This window comes from Zootoca vivipara, chromosome 17 (assembly GCF_963506605.1).
Source record: "Zootoca vivipara chromosome 17, rZooViv1.1, whole genome shotgun sequence".
NCBI lineage: Eukaryota > Metazoa > Chordata > Lepidosauria > Squamata > Lacertidae > Zootoca > Zootoca vivipara.
The window spans coordinates 1,973,847-1,993,032 of record NC_083292.1 but is presented as its reverse complement, the minus strand read 5'-3'; the positions used below and the strand labels follow the sequence as shown (position 1 = coordinate 1,993,032).

Sequence of the window (19,186 nt, the reverse complement as noted above, 5' to 3'; positions counted from 1 at the left end):
GAAATCCTTAAAAAAAACAGCAATGAAATGAGATAGCAGCAGCAAAACACTAAGTCACTTTTTAAAAGAAGTCACAGCATAGCAAAATAAAAAGCAACCATTAAAAGTTTGATAGAGTCTTTATTTCCAGGGCTGTTGGTTTTATGACTGGCACAACTGGCATGGAGTGGAGTAGGGCAGGAACACAACACTTTTTTATTTCAGCATGACAGAAAGCACATGTACCCTAGATTCTAGCACTTGTAAAAACAAGAAAATCTATGAAGTAAGTCAAGCAGAGAGATACTGACTGGTCTAACATCACTCACTGAACTTCATAGCTGAGAAGGAATTTGGCCTTGACTTCTTTGGTCGCATTCCTCTACCCCACAGGTAGTGAATGTGCCGTGGTAGCCGGTGCCCATGGGGACTGGTAGGGTGAGAGGCAGGGAGCCCAACATTAGGTGGCGCCAAAGCTAATGATAGGCAAAGCCTGCTATTCTACTTTTGTCCTAATCTTCCTCCTTGCTGAATAAAAGTCCAACATTTGGACTAAGGAGGAGGAAGCTAATAGGCAGTGCCTCCCTCTGCACTGGGTGGCAGGCAGGCGGGGGCCATTTTGTGGGGGAGTGCCCCATTTGCCCTGATAGACCAGCCTCCACTGCCAATGTGGTACCTTCCAGATGTTGTGAACTATTACTCACATTGTACCTGTCCATTGGTCATTTTTTGCTGATGGGAGTTAGGAGTGGCTACATCACAGTGGCTCCAGGTATTTCCCTCACTTGTTTGAGGAGGATGGGCCATAAATGAGGAGCCAACACTGAAAAGACCCCTCCCTGGCTGCCAGATATGTCACCTCTGACAGTAGGGACAGTCAGAGGAAAACCTCTGCCATAGGACTGGTCAGGTTCATTGACCCAGAGTAGTCAAGACACAACTCACCCCTCCCCCCAAAAAACAGTTTATGCAGAGTAGCTATCTTGTTGAAGCTATATACCTCCTAGACCAGCCACTAAATATCTTATCTCCCTAATTACAGTTACTTCGATAAAGTATTTATTGCTGTGGTGCTTAGTTTTATAGTTGACACAACCAGGGTGTGTGGCAGGGAGAAGCACAATCCTTTTTATTTCAATATGACAGAAAGTACATATGCCTTAGATTCCAGCACTCGTAAAGATAAGAAAATCCAGCATGTCAGGGGAGCAGCTCCTGATGCTACAATGACACTCACATGTGGCCCATCACTAGGGCTGTGACTTGCAAAAGCTAGAGGGTTTGCAATTAAGGTAGTGAGTTGTGCAAAATGTTAGTCCCACTCTGAGGAGCCCCATTGAAACTAAGGACCATGACTAACCAGTTTGTTAATTGCAACAGTAGTCCTCCAAAAAAAACTCAGCTGGATGCACCTCATTACCTCAATGTGTGAGCAAATTTCCCTTAGGCTTCTGGGATTTGTGTGGTGTTTTTCACAGCTAGAACCCCAAGGTCCACCAACTCGCCAGGTGCAAAATGGTAGCCTGGAGGACAAGCCAGAAAGATGGCACAAGGGGTGGAGTCAGTTGCCAGATGGACCCCATGAGTCACACAGCAGCCTTGTTCATGTGACATGCTAAGCCAAACCATGACTTCACTGTGAACATGCTTCTTCCCCTCTCCATCTTCCACCCCTTCTCAGGTACCACCTATATGACCTGGTTTGTCATGTAACCCCAAATCATGGTTTGTTTCAGACAAACTGCAACTGATGAGCTAAGACCTAAGCTCGGCTTTTTTCAGGCTTAATGTTCATGTGTTGTTTCCTACTAATCAGGTTTGCACGACAAACCACACATAAGCTACACAAACGCTTGTTTGTGCTACGCATGGTGGTGGTGGTGGGGAGGAGGAGGAGGAGGCACATTCACAATTAAGCCATGGTATAAAACAAACCATGGCTCAGTTCAGTGTCCTAACCAGGCCAGTGAAATGACCTGCATAACAAAGCCCAAACCTAATTCTGATTAAGTACAGATTAAGGATGCAAATACAAAAACTGTCATAAAGAAGTGATCCAAGACAATCTATTAATATTCCTATTCTATAGGTATGGAACAATGAGGGAGAGAGAGAAGAAATTAGTACAAGGTGAGCTATGATAAGGATATAAAACCTCCCCACAAAACTCAGAATTGTTGCATACCCTCCAACATTTCTCCAATGAAAATAGACATACTAAGCAAAAACCAGACATTCCAGGATCAAATCAGAAACCAGGAAGTCTTCTGTAAATCTGGGACCGTCCCTGGAAAATAGGGACAGACCACTTGGTGGGCCTGTTAGAGCTAAGAGCAAGTCTGAAACCTTTGCCAGCCTACTGCAAAAACCATCTAGACATCTACCCGTTGATCCCTGATGGACTTTCAGTCCATGTTTTCTAAATGTTGCTGGGGCAAAGTTGAAACTAGTGCTGGCATTTCTACCTGAGCTGCTTTTCAGAGATCTGCCTTCTTAAAGAGAAGAGGCAAGCAGTGACCAGTGACTCATATATGACCAGAAGCCTCTCCCAAAGGCAGCCACTCTCACTGAAATATTGCAGCACACGTAGCATGCCTTGTCCAATATGCCTTGGCCCATTTTCCTTTTGAGGTGGGGCAACCAGAATGGTACACAGTGTTCCAGGTGAGGTTGCACCATCAATTTTTATAATGGCAATTTGATAATTGGGAGTCTTACTAATCCTTCTCCTAATGATCCCTATCATAGAATTCATCCTTTCAATTTAAAACTGTTTTTAATTTAATTATAACACTGTCATTCCTATACACTTCAACAAGGTGCACAAAGCAGTATTCAAAAGAAGGAAAAGCCATCGACTAGCAAAGAATAATCTGGGCCTCTCTGTTTTAAAATCTCTATGGTAATTGCAGGTGAGCAAAAATTATTGTTTTGTTGTTGTTGTTGTTGTTTTTGTTTGCTTCTGCTGTATTTATGTTTTGTGTATTTAAATGTTTTTCTTTTTCTTTTTTGAAACTTGCTCATTACAGCTTCCCAGAGAACCTTATATCATGGGGTAGCATACAAATGTTACAAATGAATAAACAGTAGCAGCAGCAGAATTTCACCAAAAGAAAGAGAAGTGGGAAGAAAACACAGGTCATTCACTAGAGGGTTTTTTTGTTATCTTGACACAAGATAACCAAAGGACACTAAGGGCCTGGCTGAATCAGACCAAAGTCCTCTTCTCCCCTTCCAGCATTCAGTTCTCACAGCAGTCAACCAGATGCCAGGCACCGACATTTCATAGAATCATAGAACTGTAGAGTTTGGAGGTACCACAAGGGTCATCTAGTCCAACCCCCTGCAATGCAGGAATCTTTTGCCTAACGTGGGGCTCAAACCCATGAGCCTGAAGTTAAGAGTCTCATGCTCTACCAACTGAGTGAAGCCCAAAGCAGGCCAAGAGCGCAACAGCACTCCAGCAACTATTACTTTTCTTTGTTGCTTATTAACTGCCTTCCACATCTGTCTCAACTGGTATACAGAAGGATACCACCACAGACATGAGTGTACTGCCATTATAGCTAGAAGCCCCTGAAAGCCTTATCTTCCAGGAGTTTGTCCAACCCCCTTCTGAAGTTGTCCAAGTCTGTGACCATTATTAAATCTGTGTGATGCGCCAGGTGGAAATGTTTTTCCTTGTCCAGGTTTTGATATTCTTTCAAATAAAGAGCAGTCAACTTGTCCAGCTCCGGCCTGAAATACCCTCATTTAGGGCCCAATATATCATGCTGCCTGAGGTGTAACAGCGAAAGGGATATCCCTCTGAAGTCCTGCCTAATTATTTTGGGATCTTTAGCAGAAAATCCTGTGAAGTGCCTGTCCTTGGCAGTAGAAACAGCAGTCCATTAACTTATACGTAATTTACTGCCTCTCTGGAATTCGAAAACCAGCTGCTGGAGGCAACTGCTTCCCTCTGTCTAATGATAGGGCTGGCCCTGGCTGCTTTTATGCTGTTGTATAGTTACTGTTATATCATTGTTCTAAGTTAGCTATTTTTTTACAATTGTATCCCTTTAAAGTTTAGGGGAATCCCTTTGGGGTAGAAAAAAAGAATATAAACAGGCATACAAAATTATATATTTGTTTGAAAAACACATGAAAATATAACTTACTTGACTGACACCTGTCAGTCTTTCTAACCTGTCAAAGAACACAAAACTGCCATTTTAGAGCACATGCTCTGAGTGCAGAAGGCCCAGAAAATAGCCCTTACCTTTGGCCATGTGCGTTGGGACTGGTGCAAGGCCGGCCCATGGCGTTTTGGAACCTGAGATGAACTACAAAATGGCATCCCTTTCCCCGCCAGGGAAGAAGGTGTGAGTGAAGATTTGCCTCAGGAACAAACAGGGTGCCTCACGGGTAGGGCTGTCCCAGGGCTTGTGAAAGTTGGAATCCCAACAATATCCGGAAGGCCACAGCTTAGCCACCTCCAGGTAGAGGGGCTGGGAAATACCCCTGGCTTGAGGCCATGGAGAACCACTCACTGCCCCATTAGACAAGTATTGTGAAATAGATGTATTGTGAAAGATGGCACGGCCTCACTTGGCATAAGCCCCCTTGCAATGTTTTACTGTGATGAGGCATATTGTTGTAATGTATTTGTACTGTGAAGCTTTCCAAACTATATAGCAGATCCAATGCATGACATTTATATCCTGCCTTTCCTCCAAGGAGCTCATCACCATCCCCAATTCCTTCATTTTGTCCTCACAACCACCCTGTGAAGTAGGTCAGGCTGAGAGTTGGTGGTCTTTGGTCAGTTACTCAGTGAGCTTTGTGTAACAGGATTTGAACCTGGCTCTTACGCCTCCTAGTCAGACACTTAACCACACAAAATAGCTGTCCTTCTGCCCAGCCCTGCTTTTCTGCAACGGTGAGGTAACAATTGTTACGAGACTAAAATGCTCTCTCAAGTGCCTTGGGATGCAAGGGATGTTTTTTAAAAAATCAAACAACTTATCAGAAGCATGTTAAAAATAATCTTTCCTTTAATCTATATTAGTCCAGTATAAAAGCTCAAAGATCAGTCTTAATGTAGTTCCTCTGGAGACCTGCTATAGCTGCATCAAGCTCTCTGAAAACGCAGTTATGACAAAACTAAATTTAGGCCCCATCTGCACTATACATTTAAGCAGTATCATATCACTTTAAACAGCCATGGCTTCTCCCAAAGGAGTTCACTAGGAAGAGGGATTGATTGTTCAACTACTCTGAGAATTGTCACTCTGTGAGGGGAATAGGGACCTCCTAACAGCTCTCAGTACCCTCTATAAACTACAGTTTCCAGGATTCTGTGTTGTGGGACAACCATGACTGTTTAAAGCAGTATGATGCTACATTAAAATGTATAGTCCAGATGGGGGTTAGAGTAAAAGAAGGAAAGTAAAAATCTAGAATGTAAAATTGGAGACAATGTTTGCTGAATAACGCACCATTCTTCTCAAGATCCAACATACCTGAGATGGTATAACGCAATACCAAATTATGAGTACGAGTATACAGTGGTACCTCGGGTTAAGAACTTAGTTCGTTCCGGAGGTCCGTTCTTAACCTGAAACTGTTCTTAACCTGAAGCACCACTTTAGCTAATGGGGCCTCCTGCTGCCGCTGCACGATTTCTGTTCTCATCCTCAAGCAAAGTTCTTAACCTGAGGTACTATTTCTGGGTTAGCAGAGTCTGTAACCCAAGGTACCACTGTATTGCACTTTCATTTATTTATTGTGATGTTTATACTCCACCTTTCCTCTAGAGAGCTCAGGGGCAAACACAATTTTTCCCCTCCCCATTTTATCCTCAACAACCCTGTGAGGTAGGCTAGGCTGAGTGATATTGAGAGGCTCAGGGCCATCCAGTGATCTTCAGCGCTGAGTGGGGATTTGAACCATGGTCCTGCAGGTCATAAGGGACCCAGGTGGCGATGTGGGTTAAACCACTGAGCCTAGGGCTTGCTGATCAGAAGGTCGGCGGTTCGAATCCCTGTGACGGGGTGAGCTCCCGTTGCTCGGTCCCAGCTCCTGCCCTCCTAGCAGTTCGAAAGCACATCAAAGTGCAAGTAGATAAATAGGGACTGCTCCGGCGGGAAGGTAAATGGCGTTTCCGTGCACTGCTCTGGTTCACCAGAAGCAGCTTTGTCATGCTGGCCACATGACCCAGAAGCTGTCTGCGGACAAACGCTGGCTCCCTCGGCCTATAGAGCGAGATGAGCGCCGCAACCCCAGAGTCGGACACAACTGTACCCGATAGTCAGGGGCCCCTTTATCTTTTACCTGCAGGTCATAGGTTCAATGCTGTAACCACTAGTATCATTGCTAGTGTTATTTTCTTTTTATGTGGAATTTTTATATTGTATTTTTAAAAACTGGTAATTTTTTTTGTATAAAATACTCTTTTGTTCTTCTGTTCATTATGTTGCTTTAAATGTGGGTCTTTACTGTATCACAGAATTGTAGAGGTGGAAGGGACCCTGAGGATCATCTAGTCCAACCCCCTGCAATACAGGAATAGGCTGCCGTCCCATACAGGGATCGAACCTGCAACATTGGAATTATCAACAACATGCTCTAACCAACTAAGGTGATGTTCTAATTGATATTTTAAGCTAGATTATATACTTCTTAGAGGTTGGGGTTTTTTGGTTCCTTGTTTTTGGAAATGTCAAGCAATCCAAAGAGCCCAGGCCTCCCAATCCTCAGATCCTTTTGGAGAGACTCTTTGACCTAGTGTGACCTGCTGGGCGAAAGGAAAGCTGGGTTTTTTTTTGGCTTCTGCTTGAATGTGTGTGTTCAGGCCTTCTTTTAAGTTTCTTTTGAAGTGAGAGGTGGCTGGTGTAATTTTTTATGAGTACAACATGTAGATGTCTGTGTTGCAATTGTTCTGTTACTAATAAAAATAAAACATAAAAATGATTTAAATAAATAACTTAAGCTAGTTTCATAAAACTAAATAAAACTATTGCCGTCTCTCTCATGTTTTTAAAATTGTGTTGCACATAACAGATTTTGTGTTGCAATTGTTTCCCCACACAGGAAGATGTTTAAGAGGTTTTCTATTGGTTTGTTTTTAACTGTAATCTCTCATCTACACATTTACTGTTCCAGTTCTCTCCTAACCCTCTTAATACTACACTGGGTGAAATCATAAATGCTATCACCTTGGTTGCCAAGTAATATTGACAAAGCTGAGTTACACCATTAGGAAGGGGAAGCTGTGTTCCTCCAGGTGTAGCAACACTACAACTGCAACTCCCATAATCCCTGCTGGTTGGCCATAATGCATTGGACTGATGGGAGATGGAGTCCAACAACAAAATACACATTTTGTATGCACTATGTACACCAGTTGACAGGAACCTGCCACTCTCCAGATGCTGCTGAACTGCAACTCCCCTCATCCCTGGCCTCTGGCATTGTTGGCTGGGGCTGATGAGAGGTGGAGCACAACAACATCTGGAAGCCATAAGTTCTCCATCCATGTGCCTTTGAAAACTGTTGCCCATCATAGGCAATCCTGAGTTTGATGGACTACCTGCTATAGCGCTGTCAGCCAAGGAAGGTCCAGAGGAAAGAATTAACTCTTTATTCTCAAAAGTACACTTACGCGTTAGGACAAGGTCCTTCGTCTCTCAGCTGTTCCTAGGTGTGCACCCAGTGAGGTGTCGCCTGTCTTCGATTCTCATCTTCTGGCTGTTACAAGCTCCCCCAGATCACGGATCCCTTCTTCCAAGTCAGTTTCCAACCCCCTTTCTCCTCCGTATCCAGCCTCCACTCCTCAGTGTCCAGCCGGTCCCTGACACCACCTGATGTCCCTTTAACTCAAGAGTAGGGAACCTTTGGCTGTCAAAGTGTTGCTAAACTACAACTCCAATCAACCTAGGAAGCATGGCCAATGGCTAGTGGTGATGGGAGTTGTAGTTCAGCAACATCTGAAGGACCAAAGGTTCCCCATACTTGTTTTAACTGGACATGCCAAGAAAGCTACAGGTTGGATGGCTACAATGCTCAAACCTCTGCCATGAGGAAGAAAGCCATTCTTGCTCTGTCTGCCACAGATCTTTATTCCGCCATCCCATATCTCCACATGCCTCACCTTCAGGTGTCTTGCCCACACTCCCACAAGGAGAGGGAGCCGGCCCCCACCATTTGAGACAAATCACTGCACTAATTGATTTATGATTTTAAAGCTACCTTAATCAGTGCAATAATAAAAAAATATCCTTGTACTATGGAATTCATGGCAAGCCATATGCCACAAACAGATGGTAGACATGGAGAGCAGATTAGATAGGGGTGCAACCAGATGAGATTGTAAAACTGCCTCCCACAGATCAATGGGAGGCTGTTGGGTTTGTACCAAGAGAAACTTCCCAGGTTAGTTTCAAAAGAACAGAAAAGATAGACATTGCATTCATGCCTATTGGAATAGCACATTTGTTTTAACTTTTCCATTTGTAATCGTTGTAACCTGCCTGCTGGTGAAGGGTGGGTGGTAGTGGCAGCAATAATAATCATCATAATAACCCTGGTCTACCCATGTAGCACAATGTGATGGTAAATGGACTGTAGGGGGACATTTGAAAACGTGAATGCAGCACTCCCTCCTTGCACATAGAAAACTAGAACAGCAGGAAGCAAGTCAGGCTAGAATTCCTCACCCCCACCAACGCTGCTAATTTTCTACTTACAGACCATTACGTTTAACATGATGGTGCATTAAAAGCATGGTATCCCTCCTCGCCTCCCCATAATCTAAAGTGATGCAATGCCCTCTTCCATTCAACAGGCCATATTTATGGGTCACAGATAAGGGTCCTCATTGTGCTGATAAAATATTGTTGTAAATCAAGAGGCGACCAGAAGGCTGACATCTAAGAGCCTGATAACATTAATTAGAGTAGGGTTTGCAAGTGTCATTTCACAAGCCCAATCTGGAGTTCTAATAAAAGGAGAGAGAGAGAAAAACTTCCCTCTGTCCACCTTCTCCACATCGTACATCATTTTATACACCTCCATCATGACTCCTCTGAGTTGTCTGTTTTCTAACATAAAAAGCCCACCCCCTCCCGGTTCCATCACCACAGTGACACCCACTAAACAAGCAAGCAAGCACCAGAGTTAGTGGGTGAATGGCTCACTCACCGAGTGCAGATCCAGAAAAAGCCCATGCTGCTCTTCGTTGGGATGCAAGCCATCCACTGTCTCTAACAGTTCTGGGTCAGCATTCAGGAAGTGTGGTTGGGAAATGAATACTGGTGCATCTAAAGAAGAAGAAGCAAAGGCAAGCAGTTCAAAACAAAGCTGTTTGAGGCATGGAATCATATCGCTACCTGTACTCCACCCATTCCTGACCCTGTGATTTTTTTGTTAATTTTTAGCCTTTGGAATATTTCAGCCAGGAACTTGACACAATGAACAGTATTTCACACCCTTTATGATCATGAAGATTAGAAACGTCACTTAAAAAACAACCACAACAACTGATCTTCCGCATGCAAAACTGCAGGACGGAGATTGTGTGACACACCAGTGGGTGAAAGAAAATATGATTTTGCAGACAAACAAACACGTAATCAGACATTACCGTGAATAGCATCGTCTGTGCCAAATGCATGCCTTGACCACAGCAAGAAAGTGCCAAAAATCATATTTGGAGAGCAAATACAGAAGGACAATGTTTTTAGAGCTGTGGGGGCCTTCAGGAAGACAACATAAAATGTAGCAGCAGCCCTGTGGGTTCACACCAAAGGTAAATTCCAGTCCAGCAAACTCTTTTCACAGCAGGGCTATCTGGTGCACCTGTGTTCTGCTTGTAGGCTTCCCAGAGGCAACGGCCTTCACTGCATTGAATATGGATTGCAGCTTTTCGTCCCTGGGGCTGAGCTGGGGCTGGTTTTCCAAGGATGAAGCAAAAGCTGGCTGTGGACAACAACTTCATTACCAATTCCTGGAGCAGCCCCCTCCCCTGCCCCCATTTTTAAGGGAAATAAATGTATAAGCAAATAAAAAAATGCAAGCAGATGATTCACCTGAAGCATGAGTGAGGACCATAAAAAAGGCCTTTGGGCCGTATGCGGCCCGTGGGCCTTAGTCTGGGGACCCCTGGACTAGATGACCCCTGGGGTCCCTTCCAACTATATGATTCTGTTACTGGCCACTCTGAGAACAGAATGCTGGATTGGATGGGACATTGGCCTGAGCCAGCAGGATCTTCTTTCGTTCTTATACATGCATCAACCTATATCCTGCCCTTCCTCCAAGGCATTCCTGGTGGCAAATATGGCTTCTTCCACTGCATTTTATTTTAACACCCCCATGGAGGTATGGTAAGTTAGGCTGAGAGAGTGAGTAGCCCCAAGTCAGCCTCTGAGCAAGACGTGCTAACAATTATACGACATCGAGAGAACATGTCCGCACAATGAAGTCTGCCCAACAGCAAGTTAAGTATTACACAATCCCCACAGAGAACAGCATTGCCATTGTTCTCTCCCATAACAGTTTGTGATATTGGGTATTTTGTAAGGCAGAGGAACGATCCAAGTTTTCATCTGACAGGAAGCTGCTGTTGCACTCACTTGGCTTTTGTAAACTGCTCTGGGGATTTTATTGCAACCAATAATTGTGAAATTAGAGAAATAAATTAGATACAAAATGTTAGTGGTTCAAACCCTGGCAACTCCACTTAAAAAATCTAGGGCAGGAGGGCTAGAAAATAAGTCTGGCCAAGATCAACTGGCAAAACGAACTCTGAGCTAGATTGGCAATGCTTCTGACTCCACACCAGGCAGGCTTTCCACGTTCATGTGAGAGGCTATGGCAGCTGTCTCCCACCCTAGCACCCGCCAGCTGTTGCTGGACTACGACTCCCACCATCCCTGACTGCTAGCCATATTAGAATGGTGGAAGTTGGAATCCCCAAACACCTGGAGGGAACCAGGCTAGCAAAGGTTGGGTTATAGTACCAGATTTTCCTGCAAAACAATCAGCAAAAGAACAATGAAGGAGATGTCTAAACACTTCTAGCCCCCACCCCCACCCCAACAAATTGGACAATGCTGATCATTGCTGGAGGGTGGGGGACAAAATACTTTGCAGGCGTACTTAATCGGCAGCTGCTGACATTCTGGATTCCAGACTGGCGGCATGGACAGAAGCCTTTGTTGGGAGGATAGTCTGTACCATTGTCAAACAAGTTCTTTGGAGCCACGTAACGCAGCGTTGGTATTCCCTTGAAGTCCCCGGATCTACTGTAGTTTAATTTCATGGACCTGAAAACAGGGGTTTCAAGAGATGAGGGGCACCCAAGCATCAGAAGACATACTTCAGAGATGAAAGTTGAACACATTGAGGCCCACTACAGCATCTGCTGAAACTGGGGTCCCTTTGTATACCTTCTAAGCTTTCGAGAACTATCTATCTGGCCACTTTTGAACAGAAGTGGGCCGTGGTGTCTGGTGCCCATTTGGACTGGTAGGACTGATAAGGCAGAGGTCAGAGAAGCTAACAGGAAGTGGAGCCAAAGCCAATGCGGGCAGAACTAACAAATTCTAGTTTTGTCTGACACACACACACACACACACACACACACACCATTTCTCCCCTCTTACTTTATGTTAGATGTTTTGGTATTAGTGATGTAAACTCTAAAACATCAGACACGTGGGAAGGGAATAAATAAATATATAAATAAATGCAATAAATGTAATAAATAAAGAGCTTTATGTTAAAAAATAAAAGAGCAAAAAACTACAAAAACCAGTACTTTGAACTGTGCCTGTAAACAAGCTAGAACGTTGTGTCATTTACTTTTGTAGAGACAGCCAACCTGGCTTCTACGGTAGGATGTTGGCCCGTCCCATACAGAGCAGCCCCTAATAGGCCACTGGGAATATCGAGAATCCAGTTTCAACATCCTCAACGGACCGCACCTGATTCAACCGTTCACACGGGAGCAGCCTTCTCTGAGTGCAGCTGCAAGAGGGACATTGCCAAGTAGGAATAGGGACTGTACCTTCTCCTGTAAGAGACTACAATCTCATCAAGGGATTTCTCCCCCCCCCCCGGGGGGGGAAACCCTGAAAGAACACGCCGACCTCATATTTCGGCCAGGAGATGTTTCCACACCTCCGCTTCCCAGCTGAGACTCGGACTTAGCCAACTTTTCCCATGGGCAGCTGCTGACAGGCCTAAAGCCCATTTGCGGATGATTGAAGGCAAGTTTTTAATCACTTTCTGCCTTTTCAGAGAGCGTCAAGTTCTGCAATTATGTATGTCTTTACCCAGTGCCCAGAGCTGTAAGGGCACATCAGGATTGGGGCAGCCAGTGTGTGAGGCAAGGTGAAGCCATTTGCCTCAGGTGGTGGATGCAATCCCCGCCATGCTGCCAACACAGTGCCCTTGCCCTTGTCACTGTTGCTGTGTCATGGTAGCAGCACAGGTGCGGCTGCAGGTGAGGGTGCAGTTGCAATGACAAGGCTTGTGACAGCGTGGGCACACTGGTGGGTGGGGGCGGCAGCAGCAGGGCATTTTAACTACAGCAGCAAAATGTCTCGAGCCAACCCTGTTCAGGATATGGATTCTAAATAAGCTGATTCCGAGGCAGGGATCTCACACCAGAAGCCAGAAGCCTCAGGTCAGCCTCTGACTGCTTCTTCTAAAAGGGGTGAGGGGTGAGATTCTAAGATATAATACAGAGATGGAGGATGAAACTCAAGCAGACTAGAGGTGGGTGCAAGGGAGTGTCAGGCCCCCGCAAAAAATAAGCAAGCTTTGGTCTCTGTCATCTGAGAAACACTGCAATGTGGCTGCCCTGACTGGGAATGGCTCTCCAGGCTGGGTCTTTTCCAGGCCTGCCAAGAGATGCCAGGGATTGAATCTGGGGCCTTCTGCATGCATAGCAGGTGCTCTACCGCTGAGTCATGGCCTGTCCTCTGGACAAGTCTATCTCCTGATAGGGCTAGGAATGTCTCCTGCTTGAAAGCCTGGAGAGTCCCTGCCAGTCAGTGTGAACAACACTGAGCAAATGGACCAATAGTGTGGCTCAGGATATAATGCAGATTCCTATGCTTCCAGTTCAGAACTGGTGTGGGGGGATCCTGTGGCTTTCCAGGATTTTGTGGACAACAGCTCCCATAATCTCCCAAGGCCTGGCTTTGCTGGCTGGAGCTGATGTGGAGTCCAGCAATACCTGGAGATGTGCTCTGCAAGAAAGGATTTCTTCTCAGCTTACCTGCAGGCATCAGGGCTGTACATTTCCACAGGTGAGGAAGGGGTCATAAATGGAGGCCAGATCTGTCCAGGCGTCCCATTGATCATGTTGCATTGATCAGAGTTCCAGTAGGACACCTAGAGGGAAAATGGATCCCTAAGAATAACCAGAAGCTAAACTGAGTCTAGCAAGAAACCCTCCCTCCCAAAGAGGTTAAGCCTGGGCTGTCATTGCGAACAGTGGCCTCCTCCTCCCCATGGCAAACCCTGAAGAATTCCCCAGACCTTTCTGCCACACAATCTTTCCTTTAATTCAGTTACACAAGTTGACTTGAAACTTTCTTTGCCAATAACAAACTGTACCAGGAAACTCTTCAGAGGTCTGAATCACTAGGAAGGAAAAGGTCTCTGCATAAAAGTACCATACAGAAGCTGTGAAGAAGAAGAAGAAGAAGACAAAGAAGAAGACGAAGAAGACGAAGAAGACGAAGAAGACGAAGACGAAGACGAAGACGAAGACGAAGAAGAAGAAGAAGAAGAAGAAGAAGAAGAAGAAGAAGAAAGCGCAGAATTTTTTTTCTTAGCTTGTGTAAAACTAAAGCAGCCACTCTAGATACAATCTCAAGTTATCTGAGCTGAATACATCCATTTAAGAACCTGCAGTCTTATCAATGTGGAAGGCACTCCTTTCAAATTGTGCAAAGGACTTAAATCTATTATTTGACATGGGCCAAAACGTCTTGACTGCATAGGAGGATCTGAATGGGTTGATTCTGTCTGCCTTTAAGAGAGAGAGACTTACCTGGCCACATGGCTCACTGGACACACAAATAGGACTTGGGTCTGGGCAGATTTCCAGAGGGTTGTGCTACACAAAACACTGTTATTTTTTTATTTAAAAAATGCAGACCTTCTTCGCTTGTATAGTTTATACCAGGGTGGGGAACCTCCAGCCTAAGGGCCAAACGCAGCCCTCCAGACCTCTCCAACTCCTCCCCTTTCCCCAAGCCTCACTGGCTCCACTTCACACCACAAGTGCATTTGATTGGCTAGGATGCATCCTTGAACTCTGATAAATGACTCTTTTTAGTCTGGATGGAGGATAGAGATGGGTGTGTGAGTATGTTGTGCAGAAACTAGCCTACTGTGCAAAGGTATAATTGAGCGTAAAGTAAGCCCATAACTTATACAGGGCTTATGTTCCGAGGGTTGTGCCTAAAGCCAAAATCATTTATAGTCAAAACACATTGGGTTCGATGGCAGGTGGGATTGCCAAAGTCATTTCTCCTGGAACTCCACCACCTTTCCACTATCTTTTTAATCAATCAATTAATTAATGCCCATGCACGTAAAGCTGAATGCCCACAAGTTAAGAATGTGCTTAAGTTGCAGCCTTGCTGCAGTTGCTTTGCCAGCTTTTGTTTCTGCCCCTGGCCCGTCATTGCCATGTGGTCCCTGGAAGGCTTCTTCCCAGAAGGGAATGTGGCCCTCGGGGTGAAAACGGCTCCTCACACTTGGCTTACACCAACTGAAGAATTCAACTTTTTATTGTGGCTGAATTTGAGCTGTCTCCATGGAAGTTTTTTCTTCCCAGCCATGTGATGCACATGGTTCAGCCTATTTGATGGGAGCAGGTGAGATTACAAAAGAAAAAAAAATGACGGAATCAATGGCAGATCCTATGCTGTGCCAAGTCTTCCGTATTAAAAGAAGACTCTGTTCTGAGTTGATGGGACAGCAAACAGCACTGGAAAGACAAAAGCAGAGCCAAAACATCTTGACTGAATAGGAGGATCTGAATGGGTTGATTCTGTCTGCCTTTTAAGAGAGACAATGGAAGAGGAGTTTCAACGAAGAGAGCTGTTTGCCGTTACCTCTTTCAGTCCATTCCAAGAATCTATCATATGGACTTTGCTGATGTTCTTCATGCCTGTGTACACCGTGAACAGTCCTGTATTTGAATTGTTGAACTGCAGTGGAAGAGAAGATATATTATTAACATGCCTTGCTCACCTGCTTTTCAGAAGGGTTAGGGTTAGGGAAATCAGGAAGGAAGGCCACTTCATACATTGCCCTCTTAAGAAGGGTTTGCAAGGAAGGTTGGCCATAGCTCAGAGGTATAGTACCATATATGCTGCACCTCTGAGCTTTGCATAATGTTCCAAATCCCTGACACCGCCAGCTAAAATGATTTCAGGTTGCTGGGCTGGGCGAGATCTTGACCTTAGGCCTTGACAATACCATTATCAATACATTTACACTCCACCTTTCCTCTCCATTTTGCCCTCACAACAATCCTGTGACCCAAGTTAGGCTGAGATTTAGTGAATGGCCCAAGGACACCCAGTGAGCTTCATGGCTGAGCAGGGATTTGAACTTCAGTCTCCAAGGTACGAGCACGACACTTTAACCGCTCTGCCACACTAGCTCCCAGTTTGGATGTTGCCTATGTGAACAGAGCAGCCTTCCCCAATCTGGTGCCTTCTAGACATCTTGACCTCATTTTCAAAGGTTGGCCATGCTGCCTGGGGCTGACGGTAACTGCTATCCAACATCTGGCAGACAGCAGGTTGAGGAAGCTGGAAGAAACACTGTTATGCTGGATGCTGGATGTGTGGTTCTGTACGAGGCACCCTAGACTGAAACATTGAACCAGTCGCTGCATTTTTGCCACTGATACCCACCATAGCAACCAACAGAAGGCATGGTGGCTAGGATATGGTTACCAGATTTTTTTCAATGAATCCGGACCGGGGACACCCTTTTTTTTTTTTTTTTTTGAAGCTGAGTCAGTAGATGGTGAGGCAAAAGAACCTGGGCCCAAGAACACATGCATATTGTAAAAAGGTGCAAAGCCCTTCTTTCGCACCCTGTGAAACATAAATGTGCCGAGTTTTTTAAAACTGGGCAACGGCACGCTGCCCGCCCTTGACTCCTGAGCCTTCCCTGATCTCCTTCCCCCTTCCCCCTTTGTTTTGACAGATCAGGGGAGGCTCGGGAGTCAGGGGTGGGTGGCCATTGCCCAGGAGGGGCCAGCCTGGTAGTGCAGTTGGCTCTGGCTGGCTTCAGGAGCTGCTCGCTGCTGTGGCGCCTGCCGTTTTTCCCTGCCGGAAGTCCCCACCCCATATGATGTGTTATGACATGGCAGCGAGCAGCAAGCATCTCCTGAAGCCAGCTAGAGCCAACTGCACTACCAGGCTGGCTCCGGGCTGCTGCGGCTGCTGCTGCCATGTTTCCTGGGGTTGTTGTTGTTGTTTAGTCATTTAGTCGTGTCCGACTCTTCGTGACCCCATGGACCAGAGCACGCCAGGCACTCCTGTCTTGCACTGCCTCCCAATTTGCAAATTCGGGGACTGTCCCTGGGAACTGGGAACTTCTGGTAACCCTAAGCTAGGAGCAAACCCTGCCTTCTAGAAACTCCTTATCTGGAGATGTCTTGCAAAACTGGCCTGACTTTTGCACACACTGCCCTGGACTGCTTCAGGAAGCAATTCTTAGTCTTCAATTACATGTTACTGGCAAGACCTACAGGTGCTGGTACATGGAAGGAGTCTTCCTCTCATGCTACTTTGTTTAACCACAGGCGTGAAACTATGCCCAATTATATTTTGCCTTAAATTCCTGACACCTCTGTTTGGAAGGATTAGATGGGAGGTGACTGGGGAGAGCTCTCTTCGAGGCTGGGCAGGGCAGGCAAATACTTTGATCTGGAGCAAGGCAGCTTCCCACGCCTCTCTCTTGGCATCTGTTAGAGAATTGTTGCACCTATCCTCTTCTCATTTCCGCCTTGCCCTTCATGACTTCCACCGTGTCCCTCCATCACTAACTTCAGAGAACCAAGTTCCCTCCCAAGGTTTTTACTTACTTCAGCAAACAAGCCAAATTTCCCTTTGAAGGGAAGTAAGCCAGGCTTGATGTTGTTCAGGAAGTCGATGAGCGGCTCATCATAACCCCACAAGATTTCTCCCACCGTCCGGTTCACAAAAGCACCCTGTCCGAAGGCAGCAAAAGTGGCGCTGACAATCAGCTGAACGCCCCGCGGCATGCCCTCCAACATCACCGCTGCAGCCTGGTTGTGAAAGATGGAAAGAAGAGGGAGAGAGAAGCGCGGACAGGTTATCATGCACTAATGCTTGTAAGCAGAGCTTATGTTGTCTGGCACAGATACATATTGCTGGCTAGTACTGGGAACTGATCCCCAGGCAAACTCTCTAATACGCAAATCACCTTCTATATATGTCTCATATTTAAACACACACCACAACAACAGCTAAACATGCCATGAAAACAGCATGATGTTAACTATCTCTACTTATTGAATTCAACAGGGCTTACTTCCAGGTATGGGAAGCTAGGATTGCAGACTTTTGCAATTTGTGTATATATATGAGAACAGTCAATATAGATATAAAATGAACAGGAACTTAAAGTCACCAATCCAGGAAATATAAAAATTAAAACAGAAATGAAATCATTTGGGTATGAGGGGGTGTTAATTTTGTTTAAGGCAGAGGTTTAATATGTGATAGGAAGTGTCTCTGAATTTGCTGGTGGGTCTAAAATGATGTGTTTGTATTGCTTTGTTGTTTTATATGTTATACTTGGAATGTATAGAATAGTAAGTAATTTAAAATAAAGTAAATGAAAGTAACTGGGAAACCTACCCCAGAAGAGGCAGTTTGTCACATCTCTGTATGAGTCAGTGTTCTTGGCTCATCTCATTTCAATCAGGAAACCCAGAATAATGACTCATTCAGAGATATTACCTTTAGAGCAGATAATTCTTACTCTTCAACAACCTACAAGTAAATTTTATGGGATGTAAGACTGGAGTGTGCCTCTGGTATTAATTCAGGGGCAGGGGGAAGGTTGAGGGCAGGGAATGGAGAAAGGGGGGGATCGATTTTAAGTATGCAATCCATGACTATCCCTTGATTTCCCTGCATTTAACTGGTGGCATTTGTGACTTTTTCCAGTGTAGGATTATCAAAATTCCTGCAGCCCTTAATAAGCAATAAATCTATTCAACACGCTGCTCTGAATGGCCTACAGACTTCCATGCATCTCTTCTCAACCAGAAGCACTAGATGTTTGAGCATTTATTTTTATTTCATTTTTTTTAAAGACAAAAATGGAAAGCCAGTATTCAGGGAATTGAAAACCTATAACCACATTGTACCCTTTCCCTTTCCTCCCACTGCATAGCATATGTTTAAACCGAGGTAAACAAAAACAATTAGAAACTAGAAATAAATATCACAGCAACTGTGAGTCCACTTACCGACACCAAGATATTTGGCATGACAATGTAGTCAGATTCTAACCCAGTTGACAGCTCTGGCCGGAAGTAGAAACTCCGATACTCTAAGTAGGAGATTGTATCATTGTCATGGAAAGTTATGTTCGTTTTCTCTCGGTACTCCCTGCAGAAGAGAGAGGCAGAAAGACTCAGGCTAAATCAGTACCTCCATTGCTTCCACCATGGAAGGCTTCCCTCCATAATGGGTTGTAGAAGTTGCAGACACTCCGTAGTTTTGTCATATGAGAACTTTCTTGCAATGTCATTTTCTAGAGACAATATCCATAACGAATTTAAGTGTTCTTCAGCAGAACACTCTACGTACCACAACACTTCACCTTTACAACACCTGTGCTACTGACTCTCAAACTTTGTGAATGTTGAAATATATGCAACAAAAAAATTAATCGGTTTGAGTCGTGCAACTCAAACTGGGTCCACTTGACCCAACATTTAAACGCAATGTGGACTAAATTTGCTTCTGGGGCTCCTCTGGGAGCTTCATTACTTTCCCAGCAGATCTGCCCCTGAGGAACCGTCTAGGGCCCACCCCACAGGGAAGCAAGTGCATGCACCGTAGGACACCCCTGGTTCTCTCTCCTCTCCCCTCCGGACACTTGCGCAAACCGTGTTCTTTGGTATGTTGTACCATACCATACAAAC

The 19,186-nt window shown here is 45.1% G+C and overlaps 1 protein-coding gene across 4 annotated transcripts in view; it reads right to left on the bottom strand.

The window, feature by feature from the left end:
• SCARB1 (scavenger receptor class B member 1) overlaps positions 1-19,186 on the bottom strand; it is a 50,239-nt gene that overhangs the window by 12,399 nt on the left and 18,654 nt on the right. For all 4 annotated transcript variants that reach the window (XM_035097616.2, XM_035097618.2, XM_035097617.2 and 1 more), the window contains exons 3-8: positions 18,506-18,647; positions 17,090-17,293; positions 15,099-15,194; positions 13,247-13,362; positions 11,119-11,285; positions 9,160-9,278 (exon numbers count right to left, since the gene is read on the bottom strand). In XM_035097616.2, coding sequence (XP_034953507.1) covers positions 9,160-9,278; positions 11,119-11,285; positions 13,247-13,362; positions 15,099-15,194; positions 17,090-17,293; positions 18,506-18,647 — 844 coding nt within the window. The remainder of the gene's footprint in view (positions 1-9,159; positions 9,279-11,118; positions 11,286-13,246; positions 13,363-15,098; positions 15,195-17,089; positions 17,294-18,505; positions 18,648-19,186) is intronic.